Source organism: Rhipicephalus sanguineus, chromosome 11, assembly GCF_013339695.2.
Source record: "Rhipicephalus sanguineus isolate Rsan-2018 chromosome 11, BIME_Rsan_1.4, whole genome shotgun sequence".
Classification (NCBI taxonomy): domain Eukaryota; kingdom Metazoa; phylum Arthropoda; class Arachnida; order Ixodida; family Ixodidae; genus Rhipicephalus; species Rhipicephalus sanguineus.
In genome coordinates this window covers 66,434,395-66,448,674 of record NC_051186.1, presented here as the reverse complement: position 1 = coordinate 66,448,674, position 14,280 = coordinate 66,434,395, and the positions used below count along the sequence as shown (strand labels likewise).

General features: G+C 50.9%; 1 protein-coding gene across 4 annotated transcripts in view; it reads right to left on the bottom strand.

Annotated features, from left to right (window-relative positions):
* LOC119373467 (putative FERM domain-containing protein FRMD8P1) overlaps positions 1 to 14,280 on the bottom strand; it is a 77,469-nt gene that overhangs the window by 25,485 nt on the left and 37,704 nt on the right. For 2 of the 4 annotated variants that reach the window (XM_037643496.2, XM_037643497.2), the window contains exons 2-3: positions 3,474 to 3,687; positions 246 to 761 (exon numbers count right to left, since the gene is read on the bottom strand). In XM_037643496.2, coding sequence (XP_037499424.1) covers positions 246 to 761; positions 3,474 to 3,687 — 730 coding nt within the window. Of the gene's footprint in view, positions 1 to 245; positions 762 to 3,473; positions 3,688 to 13,334; positions 14,216 to 14,280 lie in introns of those variants that run through there. The other 2 variants (XM_037643498.2, XM_037643499.2) reach the window with 2 other exon arrangements.

Sequence of the window (14,280 nt, the reverse complement as noted above, 5' to 3'; positions counted from 1 at the left end):
ACACCCTAACGGGTGCGACTGCTTTTAGTAAGCCGAATGAACCAGGGTACAATGGATGCTCTGGCACAAGGTAAGTGGAGTTGGTGCGTGCAACCCCTGTCATGCAGGTGACAGTCAAACACGAATCTGCATCCGGTGCCGCAAAAAGGCCATAACAACAGCCGTGCGAGTGTTCCGAGCAAGCACGGGTGGGCATGCCATTCAAAAGCACGTTTGCTCGGTCACGTGACTGAGGAGGCAATTACTTGGCGGTGGCACCGGTGCGGGAGGAGGCGTCACCGGCCGCTGCTGGGGAGCCGGAGCCATTGGTGGGGCCAAGTTTGGCGTCGGAGCCGGAGCCGGCGGGGGCACCAGATGGTCCCGGGCTGCCGCCGGTGTGGGCAGGATTCGCCAGCCCGGGGGCGTGTCGTCGTGGCCGTGACCCACCGTGGTGAGTGGTGGCAACTGGTAACACTGTTGTTGGCGAACGTGGTTGTGGTGTCCGTGGTGGTGGGCCACTGCTGGCTGTTGCTGCTGCTGCTGCAAGTGGTGGTGGCTTGCATTGGTGGCCGGGTGTGGGTGGTACTGGTTATGGTGGTGGTGCGTCGGTGTCGGCAGCTGGCGCCGTGTCGTGGTGGTCGTGGCGAGCGCCGGCACGGACACCGCGTACGGCGACGGTGCGCTGTGGTGGTGGTGGTGATGATGGTGGCGGTGGTCCAGCGTGGCGTAGTCGCCCCGCTTGTCGCCGCCCACCGCTGCCGGTCCCCCGCGCAGGGTGCAAGCTGTGTGTGCATGCGCGCGCGCGGGCGGAAACAATGCAGCACGACGTGGCAAAAGTACCGGACACGCAAATGTTTAGATTCAAGCGCTAGTGCCAATGCACTCATTTCCCGTAAAGCAACCACTACGAGGGATGCATACACTTTAGGCACGTGACAAACGTACTGCCAGACCCTCGAATAGCAACATTCAGGATAAATCAAAAGGAACTCCACCTTGGAATTCTTGCGTATTTTAGTTTCGCGCAGGGATGGAGGTAATAAAGGTGGGAGGCATTGGCTTAGCCAGAAGGGGGGGGGGGAGGCGGTTCAGGGGTTCAGCCTTGGCTCCCCCCAGATAGTTCTGAATTTTGCATGAGCAAATATACATGCACACGTAGAAACGCAACATGAACATACATAAAGGGTGGTTGAACCCCTTTCCCCACGAAAAAAATTTGTGGCTATGCCCCTAGTGGGGTGAGAGACCGGGCATCTACACAAAAGTTTCAACCACCCCTCTTGCCTAGTGATCATCAATACACCGCACACGCATGTCCATCTTTCCCACACATATATGCACATATACACAGCAGCCCGTCAGCACCTTCCGTCCTCCAATGCCCCCACCTCGGAATACTCCCAACCACCCTGGCAGAATGGAGTACCACGCACTCCGTTTTCGAAACAACCTTGAACTTATCGGCCAAAAGACTCCGGGACGTGCGCTTGTAGCGTGGGGAGAAAACGACATATTTGATGCTGAGCTGCAGCCACTTTGGAGCACGAGCATGGTGAGATGCAAAGTTAGTGTTAACAGTGCATCACAAGCTTCTTTTGTTATTCACGCACAGAGGCGAAGAACTGTTAAAGCGGTGTAGTTACCACACTGAACCTCCACGAGATTATGCTGCCTTGACGTCATCTAAGCCGCCATGTTGGAGCACCAGTACGTTAAGTACCCGCTTCCATATGACGTCACGTGCAAGCTACCAATAGCAGTTACTGCAGCTGACTGCTCACTAACACTCGACGACAGCGCCAGCTGTCCCGCTGCGGCATCACAACCGCACGAACAGACTGTAGGCCGGCACAGATGGACTACACTCTTTCGGAGCGCACGTGGCAGAGAACAACGGCGCCGCCTCTTCGTGAAGCGCCACTCCGCCCACATATCCTTTCTCTCTGCTTCCCGCGGCGACACTCTATGGAACTAGGGTACGCGCGCGGCACGCTGCTGCAGGTTAATAGCGCACCGCGAAGCGAGCGCGTTGACAATCGCCGGCGACGACTACCTGCAGCGCACGAATTCGAGAAGCGAGGCGAGGGCTCGCACAACGAGCGGCGACCGAAATGGCGATGGCCGCCGACTGCGCACGCGCGCGCGCGCTAGGACCATTAACGCCAGAATGCAAGACACACATACACACCGCCACGACGAGGCTTACGGCCCTGCCCACGTAAGTGCGCTGCCCAGACGTCTATACATACTTCGAAGTGGGCCGAGCGTGAAGTCGGGCTACACGAACGCCAGCGGGACACCGTGACGGTGCAATCGCCAGAAAATGGCGCCGACGCGCGTGGTTCTTAATTGTCGCTCCGCGGGAGCCATTGCGTTCTTTTTTTTATGTTTGTATGGCGCTGTGGGACGGGTAAGACCCTCAATTGTGGAAAGAGGGGAGGACAATCAGTTGCGTCAGTCGTATAGACAAGCGATTGCTCCAAACTAGGTTGTCTAGGACACGGCGCTATCGAGGCGTCTGAATTATAAACTCTAAACCTAACCGGTGGAGTGAAACAATCGTGGTCGCCCCGAAACCTTTCACGGCGTAACGATTAGAAAACGGCTTAGAAAAAAAAAAGGACAAGCAGAATCATATACGATTGAGTTCTGAGCGGCTATGGTTCGAGCGCAAACTTATCGAGAAAAGAAAAAAAAATTAGGTTAGTTACAAAGACAAGTCCATATAGGCCATGTAGTCTACTCCCCCCCCCCCTTAATTTCATACGCGTGGACGGGGCAGCTATGTGCTATAACAATTCCTAGGAAGTGTAAGTGCACATGCGTATACCTAACTTCCAAGCATCTATAATATTTGGCAGTTATAACTATATAAACAGGGTGCTCAAGCTAAATCTGGCCAGTGTTTAGATATATGCCGACGCCCTCTACGACGACCCGACCATGTGGCTGACTATTGCAAGGAGGAAATCACACTATTTTTTGTGTTCTGCTTAATTGCCTAATTAGGAAAGATTGTTAACCAATGTGTGAAGCAACGAAGCTGGGCAGAAAATTCAAATTAGAAAGTTGTGGGTCTGTTTGCAAAACGTTCTATTAGACGTTTTCTAAGTTTCCATCTGTGAAGTGCATAGAGTCGTCAGAATCGCCGGACTGAGTAGCCAGAAATCCCCAGAATTCAACACAGCCCGGTTCACTTAAAGGGCTTTACCTATTTACCGCCTCAGTACTGACGGCATCGGCCGCTAGGGATACCAAGAAAATGCGACGTTCGCCGAACACATCTACGCGCTCAAGTGTCTCCCTTTTGTGCAGATTTCAAACGAGGGCTTCCCGGGTGCGGTCATAATCCCCTCTGGGATTTTGTAAATATGCGTGACTCCCCCCCCAAATTCCCTGCCGGGCCCGATTTCGCTGATTCTACTAGCTAGACTGTGCGTTCTGGCACTAAAAAATTTTTAAAAAGTTACTGTCGGGTCTCGAAAACTGCGTACCTGAGAGCGGCGAGCTGTCGGAGCGAGGATACTCGACGGGGATGATGGTGACGCAGTTGTGCGTCATGTAGTTCTCGCAGGGCCCCTGGTGGTCGGGCTGCTGCTGGAGATGGTGCTTCATCATACTGCTGCTCTCTTCGTCGTCGCTGCTGCTGCTTCCGCTGCTGCTGTCCTCGGGAACCAGATCGCGCATCGAGACCAGACGGGCCCGCCTCTGAGGTTAGACAGGGGAAAATTCACAACTTCAATCGAATATTCGTCAGTGTGTACATGAGTATAAGTATGCATACGAAAAGCACACATGCGCAGCAGTCATGCCAAACATGCCTGCAAGCATTAAACAAAAGCAGGTCAAGCAAGAGATCGACCAAGCAATAGGAAAGCGTGGCGACATGTCTTGTGCGCGGTTGTCGAAAGTTCGATCGCCAGACAACGAACAGCGGGGATGGAGAAGAGACGCGAACACGCGCCATCTACATTCTCTGCTGTTTGACATTTATTTTCAAGCGGTTGTAGCCTGGATCAGGGGCGTAGCCAGGGGGGGGGGTTGAGGGAGTTCCAACCCCCCCCCCTCCCCGACGATTTTCAGTTTTGCTTGCGCATATATACACGCATACATACAAACGCACGCACGAACATATATAAAGTATGGTTGAAACCCGCCCCCCCCCCCTCCCCCGTAAAACATTTCTGGCTACGTCCTTGGCCTGGATGGTGATAAAAGACCATCATTCAGAATCATCCATGACACAATCAAGGACCATCTAGTATCTTTCTTTTTACTACCACCAAGGTGAGAGAGTGATGAAAACAGCGCGCCGGGCTGTTCGCGCTTCTCCCCCCCCCCCTTACGTAACCCGATACAGTTTATAAAATCAAAATAAAATAAAATATTACGACAAGTTTGTCTGCTCCCGGCCATGCAGAATGGTGCGAAAAGAAACGATAAAATGTTGAGTACAAACATAAAACTGCACGTTTAAAACTCTACGCCACATTTCCCTCATATCCGAAGCACGACCAGTCAACCACGTGCAACAATCCCTTACCCCGTGTACGTTCCCACCGACTCATTTCGCTGTGCGGCGGGAACCCGACAGAAGTCGCGGAACTGCGTGCCGTGCGGTAGGCGTGTATATACATATATACGTCTATACAGGCACGGGTTACCGTTCACACAAGAGACGACATATCTTCCTTCCAGCAGCCGTTTAACGACGACGCTAGAGGATAGAGCTACAGCGACTAAACGAGCATCGGCGCAATTATTTATAGTTCCTTCAACCGGCAGGCCGGGGCGGACTGCTAAATCAGGAAAAAAGCGAGCGCGGAATCATCCGCGCTGCCGCCGCTCGTCGGAGAAACAAACCGCGAACGACGTGTCCACCAACACCGCAACAAAAAAAGAAAAAGAGCGAAACGAACGAACGGAGACGAGCCGTCGCATGACCCGTGACGGTCATACAGTTTTTCCTCCATGCATGCAGACGCACGCGGCGCGGCGTACACGACCGCCATTTGCTTCACTCTGCCGCCAGGCGGAGCAGCGGTTGTTCCTTTTGTGTGTGTGTGTTGGTGTGTGTATTTTCGTGTGTTTGTTGGTGCGTGTGTAGCTAGCGTTGAAAGTTGGGTAAGTTGGTACGGGATCGTCTGTCTCTTCCTTCCTTGTGTCTTGTCCTGCTGCGCAGTCTGTTAGGTGTGTGTGTGTGTGTGGTGTGTGTGTGTGTGTGTGTGTGTGTGTGTGTGTGTGTGTGTGTGCGTGCGTGCGTGCGTGCGTGCGTGCGTGCGCGCGCGCGTGCGCGCGCGCGCGCATGCCAGCGGGAACAAAATGGCACATTCGACTACGCGTCGCCATGTGTGGCCCCGCCCCCCTTTTTGGTCCCATGGATTGACGAAGAGGACGCAGGACAACACCCCTCGAGGAACCGACCGACCCGTTTCGCACAATGCAAAAAAAAGAAAAAGAAAATAAGCGGCGAGCTGCAAGGCTGGTGGGAAGAACTCCGTGCGACGACGCTAAACGTTTCCGCGGTAGTATTCCATACGTTCCGTCACCGCGTTCCTTTTTGAGTGGTGTCTTCATCCGACTAACGTTGCCTCTATATAGGAACTGCCAGCTGCACGGACCCCGTGCTTTTGTTCCCCAGTGACGCTTTTGGAAAGCGGTGCTTACGAGAGGGCTACAGACGCCCGAGAGCTCGGAAAGAGAACTGTACGTTTATACGTAAAGAGACACTCCATGCAGAGCCGGTTACTGCGAATCAATCGGATGGCATAAGGGTATACGGTGTCTGTAACGCTAAGGGCCCATTCCCAACTGGGACTTTCGCAGATGCACGACCGAGGTGGTCGCCAGATGGTCTGTAGGACACGTTACAGGACGCAATGTGCCTTGTGTCCCGAAATGCGAGAACGCCACTTGGTGCACGTGAAAGAACACCAGATGGACGCAAAACTATAATCCGGACTTCCCGGCTACGGCGTGCCTCATACGGATATCGAGGTTTTGGCACGTAGAACCCCAGAAATTAAAGCGTGAAGTTCCTTTTTTTTTTTTTGTCACCCACATTTGGTGTCTGATTCATGATCCCGAAGACATCCGAATAACGGAACCAGCTGCCCACCTTCCGCATATAAGGATGTGCCCTTAATGACAGTGAATACACGCCTATGGAAAAACGCATTTCATTGGAAGTACGCGCGGCTCTTCCGCCGCCCTCTTGAATTTTGATCCGTGACCGAGCAATCCCCCCCCCCTCCGAATCTTGCCTGATTATCTGTAACCGTAGGGGGGGGGGGGCGCTTGCTCGGGATTTTACGGTATCGCATATACTATATACACGCACTTTATCTCCCTTCCATTACACCGTGAAGCATTCAAAGTGTATTTAAATGAGAACAAACACACAAATAAATCTGTTCCTAAAATTTCGGCCACAGCGCGGGAAATCCGAACCGTGCCTGCTGGCTGGAATCCCGCCCCATGCAACTGTTTCGAAATCACGAGAAAGGAAAGTTTGTTTGACAATTGTACTTTTGTCACACCCGGCCGTGTATTCTCTTTTTCTAAGACGACCGCAGCGCAGAATGCCGCTGCGTGGTCGATATCGCTTCGTCCTTTACGCAACTGAGACCCGGCCAAACCAATTCATGGCCTATCCCCCTAAGTGGGTTGCGCCAAGTGTCTGAGGAACAACAACAACAACAACAACAACCAATTATCACCCCGCCATTGTCTTTGCCGTGTCGCCGTCCCTAATGACAGCTGGCAGTGATAACAACCCGTCGGCGGCAGCGCGGCGCAACTGTTTCGTGGTGGCGACACGTTACGTACTTACGTACGCGAACACTTCGATCGTACATATCGGCCCATGCGTGTACAGGCTACACAGCAGCGACTCTTGGTAATAATGCGCCTCCAGCGGTGCAGTACGAAGGTATGCACACATAACAGTTTCGCAGATCGATCGCCCTCCATTGTTTGTCGGCACCGCGTTTTTGTTTGTTTGTTTTCTTCCTACGCCCGAGGCTTCCTATCTAGTTTCTCCTGTATCAATGAGTGAGTGAGCGTTCGCGAGCGATTGCACTTGCGATGGCCGACCCAGATGCATGTCGCGTCGCTGTCCGTTTAGTCGCCGTGGAAAAAAGAACGCGGAAAGGAAACAGAATGTACTCCCTTAAAAGAAAGGGTGTAACTGGGGCGTCTCTCTGTCACACAATGATAATCGTCGCCCCGCCACGGTGGACTAAAGGTTATGGCGCTCGACTGCTGACCCGAAGGTCGCGGGATCGAATCCCGGCCGCGGCGGCTGCATATTCGATGGAGGCGAAAATGTTTGAGGCCCGTATGTACTTAGATTTAGGTGCAAGTTAAAGAACCCCAGGTGGTCGAAATTTCCGGACCATTCCACTACGGCGTCTCTCATAATCATATCGTGGTTTAGGGACGTTAAACCCCAGATATTATTAACGATAATCGTCATCTGCACTTCTTACGCGCCCTTCCTCGCGTCATCGCCACACGTCTCGTAACTCCAGATCCTGTCAGGAATCGCGCAGCTAACAGCGGCTGTGAATATGGTGGGTCCGGTATAGTGAATATTAAGGCGAAATCCTTGGATGCCTCATCGTCACGCAATGACGTCACATAACGACGTCATCACATGACATCGTCGCTTGGTCGAAGGCAGTGGAAAACCAGGTGAGGTGCAGAAAGCTTGCAATGCCTCCGATCCTGGAGGCAATGCAAAACCACGTTACGTGCAGAAGGCTTTCGGAGGGAGGCGGGGGAGGATCGACACATCGACTGAGAAGGAAAAGAAGAAGATGGCAGAAGCTCACAGAAGCAGATGGAAGAAGACTCACAGGGACCCTGTGAGTTTTTGCTATAGTGAACTTACATATTATCATTAATGACCATATTGAGCGAATAGAGACGTACACTAAAAAAATTCCGACGTTTACCTTGCGCATGACGCATATTGTCTCATCAACGGCGGTCATGGAACGCAAGTTTCACTATGAAATCGCGTGGTACGTAAGAAATCAAGTTGTTTCGAAAGCACAAAGACTTGACATATGACGTTCGTTTCTTATGCAAGTGGGCTTGTCCTTGAGGCAAAACTGTTCACGTCACTCTGTCATGTCGACGAAATCACACACCTTTGTGTTTACTTTTACGCCATGCTCAAAAGACCAGTTTGTTTGTTAGTTTTCCCCGAACATAACAACAACAAAAAGACCCGGGCAGCAGATATGTATAGCACAAGGAAAACCAGACATTGCAATTATTTAGGAGAAACGGCCGAAACTTCACGTGCATACAACGATGGGCTGCTATTCATTCCGCAAGTTTACAAAGTTACGCAAAACGAACGTTCTACTTCTATATTAGCGCAACTATTCCGACATGACAGCTGCGCTCATAGTGTTCGTATAGCATAAACAACAATGCGTATAAGAAAACCAGCAGCGACACTAACATTACTCTCTCGCGACCCGGTCATTAAAAGGACTGTCAGACTAAAACAGAGACACCTACGGAAAACAACTCAGGACAAGCCGCAGTGCGACAACCTCAAAGGGGCGCCGCCACACGTATCTCATTTTTGCGTATTCATGAAGTATTACTACCAGGTTTATCCGCTAGCGGTATAAAAGTGACCTTCTCATTCTTATCCCAACAAAAATGAACTTAATCAACCATCTCAAATCATAATTATTCGTCTTAATAATGGAGCGCGAAGTTCCGCGTCTCTTTTTTTTTGTTCTTCCGTAAATTTTGGCGAATCCATGGATCCACAACGCCTCGACGCGATCGCAATTCGGCCTTCGCGGCGACTGGAAGCGAAAGGCAGCGACCCTGTGCTTGAAAGATTACATACATCATAAAAACTCGGTGACATGCTTCAGCGCGAAGCAAGACAACGCCCTCCTACTTAAAGCTACCATGCGCATACAAATGACGAAAGATAAGGATTCTATATATCCTATAGCACGACCGTGCGAGCGGAAAGCCACACACACACACACACACACACACACACACACACACACACACACACACACACACACACACACACATATATGTATATATATATCTGGGGTTTACCGTGTCAAAACTACGACATGATTATGAGGGTCGTTGTCGTGGAGGGCTCTGGAAATTTAGACCCCCTGGGGCTCTTTAACGTGCACCCAACAAAAAAACGCGAGGGTTATGTATTAGCTCCTGCCAGCGCGTGATGTCGTCCTCCTTAATTCCACGCTGCACGTGTGGTGATGTCGACCCTATGAGGTATCAACCCTTTTCACTGGTTACGTATACTCAAAGCTCCCTTTCAAAATTCTTCTTTTTATTATTATTATTATTATTATTATTATTATTATTATTATTATTATTATTATTATTATTATTATTATTATTATTATTATTATTATTATTATAGTCGTTGTTGTTGTAGTCAGCTTGCGTAAGTCCAATTATGCGTCACCATTAAGCGACTTTAGAGAGCGAGAAAGAAAAAGAAAACGCGGATAAGAGACTCTTCTACAGGCGCCTCCAGAGTCGCGCAAGTGCATTTATAACTTCGAGCGTAGAGCACGTGCAAGATTTACTGAAGCATTGCTGATAATAATACACATATCCGACGCTTATCGAAATGACGACAGGAGCACACTCGTGAACCGTAACCACAACGGCCCATATTGGAGATACTCAATCCGTGACGTCATTTCAGACCTCGCTCGACATGGAAGCAGGCGCGGCTCTGCAATGCATTGGGACTACGCCGAAAGAAACAAAAAAAACACAATGAAAAGAGAGAGAGAGAGGAAATGGAAGTGTGGCCGAGTAGCCATACAGCGAAGGTTCTTCCGCAGGCACAGGGAATAGCCGCAGGGAATAACCGAAGCGCGCACACAAGTGTAAAATGCATGCATGCACACCGACGCCGGTCGTGGCGAAGGGAGGTCACGACACGCACGACTTTTTTTTTTTTTTAACGGCGCGCGATCTGTCGTCTCCAGCGCAGCGGCCGTGAAAAATTCCAATCCGGGCACACAACGGCGGCGGCGGCGGCGGTGCTTTCGAGGACGTCAAACGCGGCGGCGCCTACCCGACCGTGTGATCGGTACGACTGGACCGCGTTCATAATACGCTGCCGTCTCTCTCTCTCTCACTCTCAAGGCATGATGCACACATGCTTCTCGGTGAAGTAGCCATGCCGGAGTCTATAGGCACAAAACGTACGCGAAGCGGTGATGTATACCATGATAGAACGGTAGCTTGGGCTAGTTGGTGATTTAGCGTCGACAGGTTTTAACAGCACAAATGGAACGAGGACAGACGAGGACACAACGCAGGCCCTGACTTCAACGAAACTTTATTAGCGAGAACGCTAGAAACATATACGCAGAATATGAACATGACCATGTTCACATCTTGTGTACATATTTCTAGCGTCCTCGATAATACAGCTTAGTTGAAGTCAGCGCCTGCCTTGTGTCCTTGTTCATATCTTGCGTATAATATTTCTAGCGTTTTCGCTAATAAAGTTTAGTTGAAGGAGTCAGCGCCTGCGTTGTGTCCTTCACATCCGTACTCGTTCCATTTTGCGCTGTGCGAAACCCGTCGAAGGCATACCATGCCGAAATCTCATGCGAAGCGGTGAAGTAGCCGTGCTCGTTCCTATATACGCGCACGCGCAATTAAGGCGATGAAGTAGCCACAGACGCAAGATGAAGTACATAGCCATGCAGGAGTCCATGCTCGCCATAATCACCGCAACGGTGATCAAGCGTTGGAACGTCCGTCACGAATGAGTGACGGACGCTCTGGGTTCGATTTCCGGTGCCGCAGGACACCTACCGCCTTTTCTAATGGAGAAAGACGGCCACGCTGACCTGGTATTCGGTGGTGTGGTCAGCACAGAAGGAATAGCCTCTCCTTTCCTCTCTTACCTTTCAATAAAGATCTGTGCAAAAGTAGTTATACGTTTACCTAGGCTACACGTTGAAAAGACGGGGCTCGTTCATTGCTTTACTCTTTCCGCGTTTCGCTTAGTGCATTGTCCTCTACCCGTCGTACACGGGATTCGGATCACGGGAAGAAAAATTTACTGAATAAAAATGGAAAGCAGCGCGCAATACCCTTGTCACACTGGCAAGTTTAGTGTCATTTTCGGCGAGCGAACTTCGTCGCTAGTGTCACTCGCTGCAAAGCGCACTTGCCGGCGAGTGCGTTCGCCAGACTCGTCGGAGCGTCTGGCCTCTGTAGCAGTGGCTCGAGATAATAAGCTGTTATCGGAAGCTAAATTCATAGGATATTTTAAACCGCTGTTTTCGTTATTAGGAATATTGTTTTACATTAAAATATACTATAGCACAACAACTACTTCCCTTTTCTCGCTCTCAGGCAGTTAACGACAACGGCCGCCAGGGAAATGCCCAGCAAACGCCGTGCAATGGCCGCATCTGCTGCGTTTCCTCCAGGATCGGAGGCATTGCAAGCTCTCTGCACTTTACCTGGTTTTGCACTGCCTCCGTGATCGGCCAACTTTTGACCAAGCGAAGGTGCCATGTTCTGGCGTCATCATGTCACGTCACAGTATGTGACTTCGTGGCGACGTCACAAAATTTGGCTATTTGTGGCGTCGTCACGTGATGACGATTTTTTGCACCACTCCTGTTGACGCCGATGACCAATTTTCGCGTTTTATGAGGCATCTAAGGCTTTAGCCTCAATAAGAGAGCGACTTTGATATCCCTTACGTACTTCTAAGTTCCAACGTATATCGCGCCGTTGTAGATTCGGCGGATATAGCCAAGAAAGCTAAATTAAGTCATTTATTGCATTAGGAAATCTCACTTTCTCTCCCCTTTCTGCCACCCCTTCCACTTTCTTTTTCTTGCTCACCTATAAGTGAATCAAAATACGGTTTGTTTCAAACGCATTCGCTTCTGTTGGCCAGCGTCCCCATGAGTTAAACCCAATGAACGACATGCCCTTGGATAACGGTTAGGCAGGATTGCTTCGCGCCAAAACGCATAAGCGATGGAGTGACGTCACTCTTCCTGGCAAACGCATATGCTGGCGACACGGTAAATGTTCCCGTCATCCGGTGCCGAACGACTCCAAAAAGGAGGTTACAATTTCCAACTGAGTCACCAACAGTGGTTATGGTGCTGACCCGAAGGTCGCGCGATCGAATCCCGGCCGCCGCGGCTGCATTTTCGATGGAGGCGAAAATGTTTCAGGCCCGTGTACTTAGAGTTAGGTGCACGTTAAAGAACCCCAGGTGGTCGAAATTTCCAGAGCCCCCCACTGCGGCGTCTCCCATATTGCTATCGTGGTTTTGGGACGTAAAACTCCAACAATTAATTAGGCGTAGCACTGCAAAGCACGAGGACCCGGGTTCGATTCCCGCCGACGACAGTCGCATTTCGACGCGGTCGGAATGCAAAAACCCCCGTGACATTGATTTAGTTGCATATTAATATAGGACACCCATATGTGTCTTGCAGATTGACCCGCAGTCGCCCACTACGGCGGGGATCATATAATCGTGTCTGAATTTCCGCACTTAAAACCCCAAAGTTTCTTTTTTTTCCCGAGCTGAGCATACTGGGCGACTTTTTTCGGTGCAAAATAAGCTGCCGAAAGAACAATGTCCTTCGCATCAAGCGACAACACACCCTGAAACACAGTGCAAAAGCAAACAGTGAAATGTTTATATACAGCCGTGAGCAAAAGTTCAGAGACCAACCGGTTCCATAAATAATATTTTTTTTTTCTCTACAGCCTGAGCATTTTGGTTGAAATCGAGTGGTGCAGCCTAACAGTGGTGGCCCGTAGGCCCGTAGCCAAGAAAAGGGGGGGGGGCTAGGCCCACCCCTCTGAAATTTTGGTAAAGTAGGTGTTTTCACCAAAAAATAAATAATGAAAATAGGTGTTTTTCTCAAATAGTCAAGGTTTTCAGCAAGTGGACCCCCTCCCCCCCCCCTCCCCCGCCCTTCCAAGTGCACACGTTTTGCAAATGCAACGCATTAAAGTAATCATACGCTGAGGAGTCGTGCTAGGGGAAAATTATAGTTTTTGCTGATGCCGTGGTCCCCGAACTTTTGCTGGCGACTGTACAATGCACATCGCGACTGCGCCGCTATACAGTGTCACACGTTTAATACGAGACAAGGAATTCGCGATCCGAGCGACTCAATTTACGTTACGTACTGCGCACGGGTATGCATGCACATCGGAAACATGACTCAACAGCTGACAGCTGCGAACCCCAGCAACAGCGCGCTGAAGCCACAGCTGTTTGTCTCTAGAGCGCCGCGCAGCTTATAGCGACTGTTGCTTACGTGGAGGTGCGTCCGGTCGACGCCGCCGGTGACGTATAACTCCCCAAAAAGGGCGAGTCGACGACAACCTTGCAACCTTGGAAGGAGTCACTCGCCTTCCGAGGGCAAAATCAAAGCGCAAAGTAACAACACAAAGCGGCAGGTGACGAGAATTAGAACGTCGGCCGATCTTCTGGCACTGGGTCTCTTCTTTCACTTCCCCATTGGTTTCTTCGTTCTACCTCTGTCGAGTTAGTGATTGGTGGGTTGGTAAGCAATCACCAGAGTGACGCCGGCGTGATGACGTGAAGAACAGTTCACTAATAGACAAGGGCGAGTGGTGACAAGACACCGCACGAACTGAGGGCAAACCACTGTCGAAATCAATCTCCTCTTTCCGTCTCAGGTGAGCCAGTGATGCATAGGGAAGCAATCACCAGTGATGAGGACACACGAATCGGCTGAAGAAGTGAACGACAGCTACCAATGGACAAGGGTGACAAACACGTGCGACCCTCCAAGAACCGAGGCAGCGCCGCCCTGTCAAGTTCGTACAGTCCTTGAAAAAGCTTTCTACCGCTGTAGCTCACGAGGTCGTTTGCTCGTTATTACAGGCTGCGCAACAAAGGAAGAAACGCTGATTCACGTTGGACAGTGGCGCGGTCACTCCCCTAAGAAAAAAAGCTGGCAGGCCCGGTCGTTTCAAGTCCCGGACGACTCGTCGAAACCGCCGCCACGGCAGCCGCCGCCGTCTCCTTGGTCTTTGAACTTTCTTAAGCACTTCGTAGCGACGCGCACTGCACAAGAAACCCGTCGAGTCTAGTACGACGACGACGCCGCTCACTGCCAAGCGCACAGCAGCACCACAAGGCACACACGCACGTCCGCGCGCGAAACCGCGGTCGCCAAAACTCCTGCTAGGACGGGCGGCGGCCGCTGTCAAAAACGGCCGCGGGCAGTGACGAGC